General features: G+C 47.5%; 1 protein-coding gene across 1 annotated transcript; it reads left to right on the top strand.

Annotated features, from left to right (window-relative positions):
* Positions 1-1,327: 1,327 nt before the first annotated feature.
* LOC123770798 (protein tfg-1) lies at positions 1,328-7,096 on the top strand. Its single transcript, XM_045762954.2, has 4 exons — positions 1,328-1,428; positions 2,548-2,631; positions 3,370-3,501; positions 5,560-7,096. Exons 1-4 carry the CDS (start codon positions 1,417-1,419, stop codon positions 6,154-6,156), a joined length of 825 nt encoding a protein of 274 aa, XP_045618910.1. The 5' UTR covers positions 1,328-1,416; the 3' UTR covers positions 6,157-7,096.
* Positions 7,097-14,716: the final 7,620 nt, after the last annotated feature.

Here is a 14,716-nt window from a genome sequence, read left to right on the forward strand (position 1 = left end):
AAAAACGTCCTCCCCTTACAATTTGGTTCCGGGGGACAATAATATTATTAGGCTTAATTCTTTATGAGTTGCGGGTGCATGGAATGGACGTTGGCCTTTGTTTATCAGGACGGGCTGACAATCAGAAGCAGGCGATGAGTCACAATAACGTGGCTAAAGTATGTTGACCAGACCACACACTAGAAGGTGAAGGGACGACAACGTTTCGGTCCGTCGTGAACCATTCTCAAGTCTCGAGTCATTCTCAACTCTGATTGCCAATCAGAGGCCTATACAGACTCGTAATGATTCCATATACATCTCGGCTAGACTAACAACGAAGGACCATTCTAACCATCACCCAATCAGATCCCAGATTAGAAGTGATAATACCTCCTCTCGAGTCTCTAAATTTACCAGTCTAACCTAACCTTTAACCTTCTCGTCCTAACCTGCTAAAAATCTCCAACCTCCTAACCTCTAACCAAGAAGCTTACGAACCCAAGCATCCCACCTAACCCATTTAACTCGATACATAGAAAAACGTAGATTTTCGTGAGTCGTTGCTTTCCAGAGAAGGTTGCATTTGCAACGTTGGTTACTATAACGTTAAAAAAAAACGTGACCTACTACTCGACTAGAAGACGCTGCTTGCGACGCTGACCTCTGCTCCACTGCTCAGTCATGTTTCTTTGTTGATTGGTGATGATGAGGGAGCGCGTTCGATGCCCCTGAGGTGAAGGTGGGCAGCAGGACCCCACTGTTGAATGCTGGGAGTTAAGGGAGTAACCGCTGGCATGTCCCAAACTGTGCTTTGGGACCCTTTATAATTAATAATTTATTTAATCACTAATAATATTTAATAAATATTATAATAATATTTGTATCAATAACACCGGTAACAGCCTGCCTATTGTAGATATGATATTAGTACACATTTATAATACCTTGTCCCGTCTGAGGCAAGTCGTTCTTTCGAGGGAGTAGGAGGACCTACTCTGAGAGGGTTGGTATGGGGATGGGTAATGGGTATAGGCCCACTGCAGGGATGGTGGACATCATCCGTATTCGCTAGCATTGACATTTTACCTATCCAAGGTCGCCCACTGAGCGAGTACGAGCCGCTCGCTAAATCTCTCGGAAATGATCTCAAGAACCGCCTTTGTCTTCAGCAAATGACTTCGCTCGAAGTCGAAGTGAGGTGCTGCAACGGGAGGGAACGGTGTCGCCGGGAGAGGATGCCACAGTTGGCGTAAATGGGTGAAGGAAGAGGGGTGGAAGAGAGAGGGATAAGGGGATATAGAGGGAGTCAGGATCGGGTTGTACTCGGAAAGGTCTTGACCCGGGAACTTCGGGGTCGACCGGTGAGGCACAGCGGTATATATATCAGGGGCGCCCAGGCTCGCCAGGCACATTCACTCCTCTATCATCAACAGTATGAGGGCTGTTGTAAGTATCTGCATCTCTCTCTTCTCTCTCTCTCTCTTCTCTCTCTCTCTCTCTCTCTCTCTCTCTCTCTCTCTCTCTCTCTCTCTCTCTCTCTCTCTCTCTCTCTCTCTCTCTCTCTCTCTCTCTCTCTCTTTAAATCAACTCTAGGGGTTCACTAGGCATGGTATTGATGTTCCTTAGGACAATGCAAGCTAAGAACTCTCTTTTCCTAAGTCAAATTTTCATTTGGTGTAAAAATGCTGGCTTTTCCTGCTTATTATTTGATGTGATTATTGCTCAAATATCTTGTCGATTGTGATTTTTAAATTTCCAAGTAAAAATAATCAAATTAAACAAAAAAATTAAGTCCAATAAACGGTGCATTTTTATTTTTGCCCAAATTGGATCATTCTATGACTTTTTCATCTTTGGTTACCCACTTTGCACTTCAAGAATCATCACAGTTTTTAGGTGACTGTTGTCATCAACGTCTTCTTCATCTATACCTTTATATAGTCATCTTCTTATTTACTTTCTTTGTCTTCTCCTCTGTTGCCATGTTCATCTTCTCCTCGTTGTGAAGTCAGAGATTGTTTGGTTCAAAAACTTATGCTTTCTCTCTGTCTCTCTCTCTCTCTGTCTCTCTCTCTCTCTCTCTCTCTCGTCTCTGTCTCTCTCTCTGTCTCTCTCTCTCTCTCTCTCTCTCTGTCTCTCTGTCTCTCTCTCTCTCTCTCTCTCTCTCTCTCTCTCTCTCTCTCTCTCTCTCTCTCTCTCTCTCTCTCTCTCTCTCTCTTTCTTTCCCACCACACTATGTGTCACTTGGTAGCTCTCGTCATGAGGTGTCATCCGCCATGTGTTGCTCACCATAGAACACATGTGTCATGTGTTCAACAACATGTGTTCATTGATCACGTCCACGGTGAAATGTTTACTCTGTATATGGCACATGTATTACATGTTCCCCTACCCTGTATTGTGTATTTTGTAGCCTATGTATCTATGTCTATGTCTATGTATCACATGTCCATGTAGTATGTATTTTGTAGCACGTATATGTGTATCACGTGTCCACCCTGCAATATTTGACACATTTTGCAACGTGCTTCTTTAATCACCTGTATATTGTCTCTTGTTAATCAGGTGATCATCTCCTGCTTGGCGGCAGTCTCTGTGGCCCAGTTTCAACAATCAGGACAGACACTCAGAGAAGTCGGCCATCTCCAGGTACGTGTACCTGAATGGAAAAGGGGGGGTGGGGGGATTTTTGCCTTACTCAGAACAATCAGATTCAGAGTTACTAAACTATGGCTGAATAGTCATCGATTTGAACGTACTATACAAACTTATATACAAGAAATTACACACAGAAATGACAATAGCGTCATGTTATCAAATGAACAAATCCACAAGGGCCGTGACGAGGGTTCGAACCTACGTCCGAGAAGATCCCAGACGCTGCCTTAATCCTCGTCACGGCCCTTGTGGATTTGTTCATTTCATTATACAAAACATATCGAGAAAGCCTGCTGTGAGAAGGTATGACCAGGTCGAACGAATGCCACACTTGGAGATGAATGATTGAGATTGAAATTGAAATAAGTTTATTAAGGTATGTATACACACAAAGAGAATGAGGTAGCTGAAGCTATTCTCACCCCGCCTGAGCAAACAGGCTTAGAGAAGCAGAAGAATATATGAGTTTTGTGTGCGTGTGATGATGATGATGAGTAGCGTGAGTTGATCTCCCATGCTGCGGAAACGGACTACTATGTCTCGGAATCACCTTAAACAGCTCCACATCACGGTGGTTAAACTTGATTGTGTGTGTGTATGTGTGTCCATTCCTCCTATTTTAACTACACAAATATAGCGTCAGACTGTTAGAACTAAGATAGCATCGCCCAGTGCGAATGCGTTTGTCAGTCCATGGCTTCTCACCTGTGTGACGCTGCCCCCTTGCAGGCAATCAACCAGCCTCACCTGCCCAAGGACCCCAATGTGCTTCACGAGACTCAACAGTTCCTCAGAAAATTCGCTGAACTGAAGGCTCTGGCTGACGCTGCCCCAGACACCCATCAATCTCCTCAATCACAGGTGAGTACCATCCTTACCTGGTGCATCTTAAAGTTACCTGGTACGTCTTATAGTTACCTGGTGCATCTTAAAGTTACCTGGTACGTCTTATATTTACCTGGAGCATCTTAGAGTTACCTGGTACATCTTATAGTTACCTGGAGCATCTTATAGTTACCTGGAGCATCTTATAGTTACCTGGAGCATCTTAGAGTTACCTGGAGCATCTTATAGTTACCTGGTACATCTTATAGTTACCTGGAGCATCTTAGAGTTACCTGGAGCATCTTATAGTTACCTGGAGCATCTTATAGTTACCTGGAGCATCTTAGAGTTACCTGGAGCATCTTATAGTTACCTGGTACATCTTATAGTTACCTGGAGCATCTTATAGTTACCTGGAGCATCTTATAGTTACCTGGAGCATCTTATAGTTACCTGGAGCATCTTAGAGTTACCTGGAGCATCTTAGAGTTACCTGGAGCATCTTAAAGTTACCTGGAGCATCTTATAGTTACCTGGAGCGTCTTATGATGTTAAGACCTGTCATTATGGTGACCAAACCACACCTGAGAAGATGGAGAAGCGACGACGTTTCGGTCCATCTTGGACCATTATCAAGTCGATTCGACGACGAAACATCGTCGCCTCCCCATCATCTGAGTGTTGATTTGGTCATCATATCTTCAGCCACGTTATTGTGACTCATCGCGTCTGATTACCTGTTGTTCCTTATTGCTACTTAATGCAAAGTACAGATTTGATTTTAGCTTATTGTATTATTTCGTATTGTTTTCATTTCTTTATTGAGAAACGTTATTTTGTTTCTCTTTTGACAAGTGTTTAAATTCATTCCATGTTTGTTTTATTCCTGAACATCCCGTATCCGGTCACTTATTCTGTTCGGTAGAGCGATGGTGCCGTAACCTTGTGGGGTTTTATTCGGCCCCCGGTGGTGGAAGTGGTTGGGCAGCAATCCTTTATTTCTTCCTCGCATACTATCCTCTTATCTGTGCTCATTATCCTCATATCCCAGCTCCTTGCAGTGATATCCCAGCTCCATGTCCTCATATCCTAGCTCTTTGTCCTCATATCCAAGTTCCTTGCACTCATATCCCAGCTCCTTGTCCTCATATCCTAGCTCCTTGTCCTCATATCCCAGCTCCTTGTCCTCATATCCCAGCTCTTTGTACTCATATCCCAGCTCCTTGTCCACATATCCCAGCTCCTTGTCCACATATCCCAGCTCCTTGTCCTCATATCCCAGCTCCTTGTCCTCATATCCCAGCTCCTTGTACTCATATCCTAGCTCCTTGTCCACATATCCCAGCTCCTTGTCCACATATCCCAGCTCTTTGTCCTCATCACCCAGCTCCTTGTCCTCATATCCCAGCTCCTTGTCCACATATCCCAGCTCTTTGTCCTCATCACCCAGCTCCTTGTACTCATATCCTAGCTCCTTGTCCACATATCCCAGCTCCTTGTCCACATATCCCAGCTCTTTGTCCTCATCACCCAGCTCCTTGTCCTCATATCCCAGCTCCTTGTCCTCATATCCCAGCTCTTTGTCCTCATCACCCAGCTCCTTGTACTCATATCCCAGCTCTTTGTCCTCATCACCCAGCTCCTTGTCCTCATATCCCAGCTCCTTGTCCTCATATCCCAGCTCCTTGTACTCATATCCTAGCTCCTTGTCCACATATCCCAGCTCTTTGTCCTCATCACCCAGCTCCTTGTCCTCATATCCCAGCTCCTTGTCCTCATATCCCAGCTCCTTGTACTCATATCCTAGCTCCTTGTCCACATATCCCAGCTCTTTGTCCTCATCACCCAGCTCCTTGTCCTCATATCCCAGCTCCTTGTCCTCATCACCCAGCTCCTTGTCCTCATCACCCAGCTCCTTGTCCTCATATCCCAGCTCCTTGTCCTCATAGCCCTTCCATGTGATGTAGTCATACTTAATTAGCACAAACGGTTGACAATTACGTTACCTAAACATGGCGTGTGTATTATGGCTTGCAGGAATTTGTTGAACTGCTCCCTTTATTATGTGTTCCCCTTCCCCCCTCCCTCTCTCAGAGACAGCGCTTCTCCGCCCCTCAGCCAGCCCCCACCCAGCACCGCTTCGCCGCTCAGCAACCCGCCCACGCCCAGCAGCACTCCCAGCCCCCACCACCCCATCCTGCCAATAGTGAGTTCGATGTGACGAGAGAAATCGGACAGCTGTTGGCCCGCCACAGTGCAGCTAACCCAACCCCGGCACCTATTCGAAGACCCGCTCCTCCTCCTCCACAACTCCAGCAGCACCAGCCAGTTCACCAGCACCAACCCGTTCACCATCAACAGGCCCCAGTACAGCAATTCCCCTCCTTCAACGTCCACAACAACCTGGGGAATCATCAACAACAACATGCCTTTGAACATCACGCCCCACCGCCACCACCTCGTCGCGTCGACCCCAACATCCCCATCACCAACCAGCACGGACACGTGATCAATCCCCAGCAATTCCCAGGTCCCCTCGCCCACGACATCCCTGCTGGGGTCGCCGGGAGGGTCGAGAACACCCAGTTCACTCCTGAGGTCGCGCAAGCTCACCGCGAACTGGCCAACGCGCACGCTAACATTCTCAGCCAACAGGCGGCGCTGGCCAGGCCTGGAGGACGCTTCCAGTAACCAACCCACTTTCTCTCCCACCCTATTTCCCTCCCTTAGTACCTCTCACTTCCACCCTATTTCTCCCTCAGTACCTCTTAGTTCTACCCTATTTCCCTCCCTTAGTACCTCTTAGTTCTACCCTATTTCCCTCCCTTAGTACCTCTCACTTCCATCCTATTTCTTCTTCAGTACCTCTTAGTTCTACCCTATTTCCCTCCCTTAGTACCTCTTAGTTCTACCCTATTTCCCTCCCTTAGTACCTCTCACTTCCACCCTATTTCCCCCCTCAGTACCTCTCATTTCCACCCTATTTCTTCTTCAGTACCTCTCAGTTCTACCCTATTTTTCCCTCAGTACCTCTCACTTCCACCCTATTTTTCCCTCAGTACCTCTCACTTCCATCCTTTTTCCCCTCTCAGTACCTCTCACTTCCACCCTATTTCCCCCCTCAGTACCTCTCACTTCCACCCTATTCCCCCCTCAGTACCTCTCACTTCCACCCTATTTCTTCCTCAGTACCTCTCACTTCCACCCTATTTCCCCCCCCCCTCAGTACCTCTCACTTCCACCCTATTCCTTCCTCAGTACCTGTCACTTCCACCCTATTTCTCCCTCAGTACCTCTCACTTCCACCCTCTTCTTAAAGTGCCTCCCGTTCCTTGCACACTGCCCTTCCATTTGGCCTACTAATTATCTCATCCTATCGGCATTCCTTCCCGCTTAACGCTCACCCCTATTCCCACCCATTACCATCTTCCTTTCCCACCCCATTCCGCCCTCTTAGAGTCGTGGTGCAGTCACACACTGCCCACAAAATATACATAGTTGCTCTTTCTGCTTTGAGAGAGTTGTTGCAGATGTGGCTAAACTGCCATTGTAAGCCAGCACCCATGAAATTTTGTAAATAAATAAATACATATATATATGTATGTAAATGTATAAATACATTTGATACAAACACGGTCTTTGTTCATACCTGATTATTGCATCAATTACATAATAGTGACGTTGAATTTTTGATCGCATTTATCAAATTCAATCATTTTTTTTACTCGTTTGCCTGTTCCCTAGTTCTGTCACTCTGGCTTCCTCTTATTTTGTATCGCATTTCTATAGACAGAAAAAGGAACGACAGAAGAACTTTACCCTTAAGTAGCGCAACAGCAAAAGATTACAACAAAAGCACCAAAAAAGCCGAAAACAATCAAAATATTTGACAAGTGAAGGACAATAAAAATAGCAACAAAGACAAAATAAGCAACTAACAAACGCAAGAACACGTAATCACGGGCTCACCATAGCCCGTGCTGCTTGAAGCTTTATGTTCCAAGTAGCGAATCTTTAACAACAACAACAACAAACAAACGTAATAACGTCAGAGTACAGTACATTCACCAACGTCAACAAGACTTACGAAGGAAATACTGGCAAAATTATCACTAAAACTTGGATTAGGGACACAAAGAGTAACAACGGTAGAACGCCACAGAAACGACAACAGTAAAGACTTACAACAGACTCCACCGCAAGGAAACGCGGGAAAGAACATCAACGGTGACAAAGAACACACTAACATTATTGCCTCACCCAATCAACCAGTGACCAGAAGTAGACCTTGCATCAGTAACGGAAGTAACGGGTGGAGCTGCTTGCGGGTCACAGGCGACCAGAAGACTCCTGCCGGCCTCCAGCCGTTGGATACCGAGCAGTGAAGGCCATATTGGAGCTGGTGGGGAGAAAAACTAGCTTTGATGCTAACAATAAGTCACTCATGGACGGCCGCCTGGGGCCCCTAGGCGTTCATTCAGTCGCCAGGGTCATCAGTCAGCCGTCTAGGTAGTCAACCAGCCAGCCAGCCAGCCAGTCATCCACCCAGTCAGTCAGTCATCCACCCAGCCAACCACCCACCTAGCCAACCAGCCAGTCGATATCCACCCAAGCCCGTCAGATAGCTATTTAAGTGACCATCCAACAAATTCCAACGCATTTGGGTATTCAATCAGCAACCCAGTCAGGCACAATGTGCTGATGAAATACTGCTAATCACCTAGATAGGCAAATAACCAACCAACTACCTAACTAATCAACTAGCCACCCCAGCCCCCTACCAAGCTAGCCACTTATAGCCTACCACCCATCCAACTACCCGTCTAGCCACTTATCTAACCCACCACGCCGGTAGCTTACGGTAGCTTCCTCTAACCATAATCGACCGCCAGTTTTATCAGCACGTTGATAATGTATTTCTGTAGATTTATCTCTGTTGGGGCTACCCGAGAGGGCGTTTGTTATCGTTCCGTTCATTTTGATGTTAATAAATTTCTGTCACTGGGGGGGATACGCTAACGGCATGATCACTAAACCACACATCAGACCGTTACAACGATGTTTCGTAAAGGCTTCACTACCTTCCCTACCCTTCACCACCTTCCCTACCCTTCACCATCTTCCATACCCTTCACCACCTTCCATACCCTTCACCACCTTCCCTACCCTTCACCAACTTTCCTCTCCTTCACCACCTTCCCCACCCTCCGCCACCTTCCATACCCTTCACCACCTTCCCTACCCTTCACTTCTACGAACCAAAACCACTATCACATCTTTTGTTCGGAAAAACAAACGGTTGTAAATATGTTACACAGCTGGTATACAGCTGGTATAACTTATTGTTTTTTATATTCATATTATATTATTGTTATTACCTGAATAAGATGTTATCGTTTATGATTTTGGTTGTGGTGGTTGTGTTTTCCTTCACATACTTGTGAATATATTGTTTACTGTATTACTATTCCTGTACAACTGGAACAGTGATACACCGGCGTTTGTTGCCTGGGTAACAGCTTCTCTCCCGAATCAACCTACCGTGGCTTTGCGCCCTGGAGAGGCCACTCCAGACCAGGCCGACACCAGAGCGCGACTCCGTAGTCTCCTGAGACTGATGGATGCCTACTGCTACTACAGCTGGTGCACGGGGATGCAGGTGGATCCCAGTTATGTATCACGGTCCCCTCCTCCTGCGCCCTCGTGTACTTATATTACTGGAGTACTGGTCTGTATGAGACCTTCCGTCGCTTACTAGATGACGTGTCCGGTGAGGTTCAACTTCTTCTGCTTGCAGTGGCCGTATGGGCCATTGTGATGCTCATCAAGGTCATCGTGGGCATCTTAGTCAACTTGTACATCGAGCACCAATGAAGGCTAATCAGGGCCGATATCGAGGCCTACAAGAGGGCTAACTTCTCACAAAGAAGGGGGAAGAGGAACATTTCCCACCACCAGCAGCGGGAAGAGGAACACTCTCCCCCCCCCCCCTTCCACCAGCAGGGGGAAGAGGAACACTCCCCCCCCCCACCAGCAGGGGGAAGAGGAACACTCCCCCCTGCTGGTGGAGAGTATTTAGTAGGCTAGTGCCCCCCAGACATCGAGGCTGCGCCCCGGACTGAACTGTCCCCAGGAGCTGCGTCTTCGGCCCGTGTCGACGTGCACGGGGTGATGTCTCCCGCGGTGTGCAGCCTCTCCCCGTGAATTCCGCCCCCGTGGTCGAGGGCGTTGTGATGGATGTACCTGACTTCATGTATCGTCCGCAGCGATCGCGTGGTCACGTTTCCTCGTCTGCGGAGGAGTGGGCTCGGTGGGACGCCTACAGGAAGAAGTACACATCGTCGTTGTTGTTATAGATTCAGCTACCCAAAACAAGTTCCAAGTAGCTCGGGCTATGGTGAGCCCGAAGTGGACTTACCTGGCACAGGAGCGGGGCAAGTAGCTCGGGCTATGGTGAGCCCGTAGTGGACTTACCTGGCACAGGAGCGGGGCAAGTAGCTCGGGCTATGGTGAGCCCGTAGTGGACTTACCTGGCACAGGAGCGAGCAAGTAGCTCGGGCTATGGTGAGCCCGTAGTGGACTTACCTGGCACAGGAGCGAGCAAGTAGCTCGGGCTATGGTGAGCCCGTAGTGGACTTACCTGGCACAGGAGCGGGGCAAGTAGCTCGGGCTATGGTGAGCCCGTAGTGGACTTACCTGGCACAGGAGCGAGCAAGTAGCTCGGGCTATGGTGAGCCCGTAGTGGACTTACCTGGCACAGGAGCGAGCAAGTAGCTCGGGCTATGGTGAGCCCGTAGTGGACTTACCTGGCACAGGAGCGGGGCAAGTAGCTCGGGCTATGGTGAGCCCGTAGTGGACTTACCTGGCACAGGAGCGGGGCAAGTAGCTCGGGCTATGGTGAGCCCGTAGTGGACTTACCTGGCACAGGAGCGAGCAAGTAGCTCGGGCTATGGTGAGCCCGTAGTGGACTTACCTGGCACAGGAGCGGGGCAAGTAGCTCGGGCTATGGTGAGCCCGTAGTGGACTTACCTGGCACAGGAGCGAGCAAGTAGCTCGGGCTATGGTGAGCCCGTAGTGGACTTACCTGGCACAGGAGCGGGGCAAGTTGCTTGGGGCTATGGTGAGCCCCTAGTGGACTTACCTGACACAGGAGCGGGTCTGCGTCTACGCCTTGTCGTCTATATTCGGATAAATATTATGATGATTAAATTTTTGTGTTGTTCTTGCTTTATTGTGCTGTTTCGATACGGTTATTTTTTTCTGCTTTATGATGTTTGTTGATGTTGTGTTTACTTTGTTTTCCGACGGTTAAGTTGTAATTTGGTGGTCATAAGGTCAGGCTACTGTGTAAGCTTGACCTTACTTGACCTTACCACCGTGTAAGCCTGACCTTACCACAGAGAATATCTGACCTCGCTCGACTTACTACTGTGTGAACCTCCGTTATTTGACCTTATTGCTGTGTGGAGCCTCCCTATCGTGACCTTTTCTTTGCTATGATGTTTCGATAATGTTGCAAGGTCACGTGAGCCAATAAGGACCGACTAATAAAGACCAGAGGCACAAGGGCGAGGTTGGGATGGCACGGAGGGGATGATAGTGCCGTAAGGTCAAGGAGCTGAAGCATACCTAGGGACTACAGTAAAAACAGGTATGGACTCATTAGGAGTGGTCAGTCTGATGTGTACTCACCTAATTGTGCTTGCGGGGGTTGAGCTTTGGCTCTTTGGTCCCGCCTCTCAACCGTCAATCAACTGGTGTACAGATTCCTGAGCCTACTGGGCTCAGCAGTACTGTGTGTTTACTAGTTGTGTTTTTACGGGGGTTGAGCTTTGCTCTTTCGGCCCGCCTCTCAACTGTCAATCAACTGTTTACTAACTACTTTTTTTTTTCCACACCACACACACACACACACACACACACACACACACACCAGGAAGCAGCCCGTGACAGCTGACTAACTCCCAGGTACCTATTTACTGCTAGGTAACAGGGGCATTCAGGGTGAAAGAAACTTTGCCCATTTGTTTCTGCCTCGTGCGGGAATCGAACCCGCGCCACAGAATTACGAATCCTGCGCGCTATCCACCAGGCTACGAGGCCCCAATGTGTGTGTGTGTGTGTGTGTGTGTGTGTGTGTACTCACCCACCTATTTGTACTCACCTATTTGTGCTTGCGGGGGTTGAGCTTTGGCTCTTTGGTCCCGCCTCTCAACTGTCAATCAACTGGTGTACAGATTCCTGAGCCTACTGGGCTCTATCATATCTACATTTAAAACTGTGTATGGAGTCAGCCTCCACCACATCACTGCCTAATGCATTCCATCCGTTAACTACTCTGACACTGAAAAAGTTCCTTCTAACGTCTCTGTGGCTCATGTGAGTACTCAGTTTCCACCTGTGTCCCCTTGTTCGCGTCCCACCAGTGTTGAATAGTTTATCCTTGTTTACCCGGTCGATTCCTCTGAGGATTTTGTAGGTTGTGATCATGTCTCCCCTTACTCTTCTGTCTTCCAGTGTCGTAAGGTGCATTTCCCGCAGCCTTTCCTCGTAACTCATGCCTCTTAGTTCTGGGACTAGTCTAGTGGCATACCTTTGGACTTTTTCCAGCTTCGTCTTGTGCTTGACAAGGTACGGGCTCCATGCTGGGGCCGCATACTCCAGGATTGGTCTTACATATGTGGTGTACAAGATTCTGAATGATTCCTTACACAGGTTCCTGAACGCTGTTCTGATGTTAGCCAGCCTCGCATATGCCGCAGACGTTATTCTTTTTATGTGGGCTTCAGGAGACAGGTTTGGTGTGATATCAACTCCTAGATCTTTCTCTCTGTTCGTTTCATTAAGTACTTCATCTCCTATTCTGTATCCTGTGTTTGGCCTCCTATTTCCACCACCTAGTTTCATTACTTTGCATTTACTCGGGTTGAACTTCAACAGCCATTTGTTGGACCATTCACTCAGTCTGTCTAGGTCATCTTGTAGCCTCCTACTATCGTCCTCAGTTTCAATCCTCCTCATAATTTTGTGTGTGTGTGTGTGTGTGTGTGTGTGTGTGTGTGTGTGTGTGTGTACTTGCTCAACCCCCGCAAGTACACCTAGTTGTACTTGCGGGGGTTGAGCTCTTGCTCTTTGGTCCCACCTCTCAACGGTCAATCGACTGGTGTACAGGTTCCTGAACCTACTGGGCTCTATCATATCTACATTTGAAAGTGTGTATGGAGTCAGCCTCCACCACATCACTGCCTAATGCATTCCACTTGTTAATTCGCGCGTGTGTGTGTGTGTGTGTATTTTACATATGTTGCTGTGTGCTCTGTTATTTTAGTATCTACTGTCTTTCTATTTAGCCATATATTTCTAATTATCTATCTAGCAGTTAACCTGTCTATTCAGCAATTTAATTCGCTTATTTAATATTATAATTACAGTGGTATTTGGGTCGCAGGTTCAGTAGTCATTGCTGATGTGTTGAATTTACATAAGTAGTAGTAGTAGGATCCTGGTGTCTTGGGAGACTATGGGAGCTTCGCCCTGGAGAAGCCACTCCAGCTTCATTAAAAATCACAGGGGTGGGGGGTCGCTGAAGAGGCCAATATTTCTTAAAGTTTGGCACTTTGGCCGACCTCAACTGGTCTGAGACATGCACACACACCCCATGTTTAGTTTTGGAAAAATTAAGCAACTATCGGGCACTCTAGGTGCTTGTGTTGGTTACAAGGGCCGGTCGTATATAGCGGCCACCCGAGGTCGTGTTGGATCAGAAAAAAACAAAACACGTTTGATGTATCTGATCTTTGATGTATATTTCTTGACCAGACTTGGGAGAACCTTGAAGGTAAGCAAGGTTTGTGTGTGTGTGTGGGTGTGTGTGTGGGTGTGTGTGTGTGTGTTTGTGTGTGTGTGTGTGTGTGTATGTGTGTTTGTGTGTGTGTGAGAGAGAATGAGAAAGAAACAAATAACAAAAAAAAAATGAGAAACAAGGAGCATGTCTCATGATAAACATCATTTACTTACAACAGCCAATTAAGCAAGAATATCTCTGTCCTATTTGTGAGTTAACCAGGTAAGGGTTTTGTAACGGTAAGTTAGTCCGTTATGTGCCGGTAATTGTTCTGCTGACCGCAAGGTAAAGTGCAGACGACAGATAAAGGCCAAGAGGGCCGAATGGAGGCACCAGGCCACACCTACACAACACCAGGCCACACCTACACAACACCAGGCCACACCTACACAACACCAGGCCACACCTACACAACACCAGGCCACACCTACACAACACCAGGCCACACCTACACAACACCAGGCCACACCTACACAACACCAGGCCACACCTACACAACACCAGGCCACACCTACACCACACCAGGCCACACCTACACAACACCAGGCCACACCTACACAACACCAGGCCACACCTACACAACACCAGGCCACACCTACACAACACCAGGCCACACCTACACAACACTAGGCCACACCTACACAACACCAGGCCACACCTACACAACACCAGGCCACACCTACACAACACTAAGCAGCATCTCAAACACCAGGCTATACCAGATGTACACCAAGCTGTAAGCTGAAGCATTATATCACCCCTAATACGTCTCGAGCCATAATATGAAGCACCAGGCTCCGTGCTTACAATACACCAAGTCATAACCCGAAGCACCAGAATCTCGTCAAGATATATTTTGCATGCTCCAAGCCACATCTGTAGTAGAGGACTCTAATCACCAAGCTGTTTCCTGAAGTATCAAGCATTTCTCAGCATCACCAAACCCTCTTCTGAATAGCAAATCGTTTGCCTGAAACAAAGCCTTTGTCTGAAGCATTCAGCTCTCTACTGAAGGATTAAACTCCCTCTTAATGCACCTAGCTCTCTAGTATTGCATCACAAGAAACATGTAGATCCCCCACCAACGAGCTCTGGAGGGCGTCCACCTCCTGGCCGAGGGTCATTCTTAGGTTGAGTATCCCCAGAAGAACACCATCGCCAGTAGAAAAGTATTCATGTTAACTAGTCTCTTAACCTTACAACACAAACAGTACTTGTAATGAATTATTTTATTATTTTGATTGTTAACTGAATTACATGCGATTAAGTCAAATTTTGTTTTCAAACAGTGAGATGCTTGAACTTCCCTATCAGCGGCTACACACACACACACACACACACACACACACACACACACACACACACACACACACACACACACACACACACACACACACACACACACGT

The sequence above is a fragment of the Procambarus clarkii genome, chromosome 56, assembly GCF_040958095.1.
Source record: "Procambarus clarkii isolate CNS0578487 chromosome 56, FALCON_Pclarkii_2.0, whole genome shotgun sequence".
In the NCBI taxonomy this organism is placed as follows: Eukaryota; Metazoa; Arthropoda; class Malacostraca; order Decapoda; family Cambaridae; genus Procambarus; species Procambarus clarkii.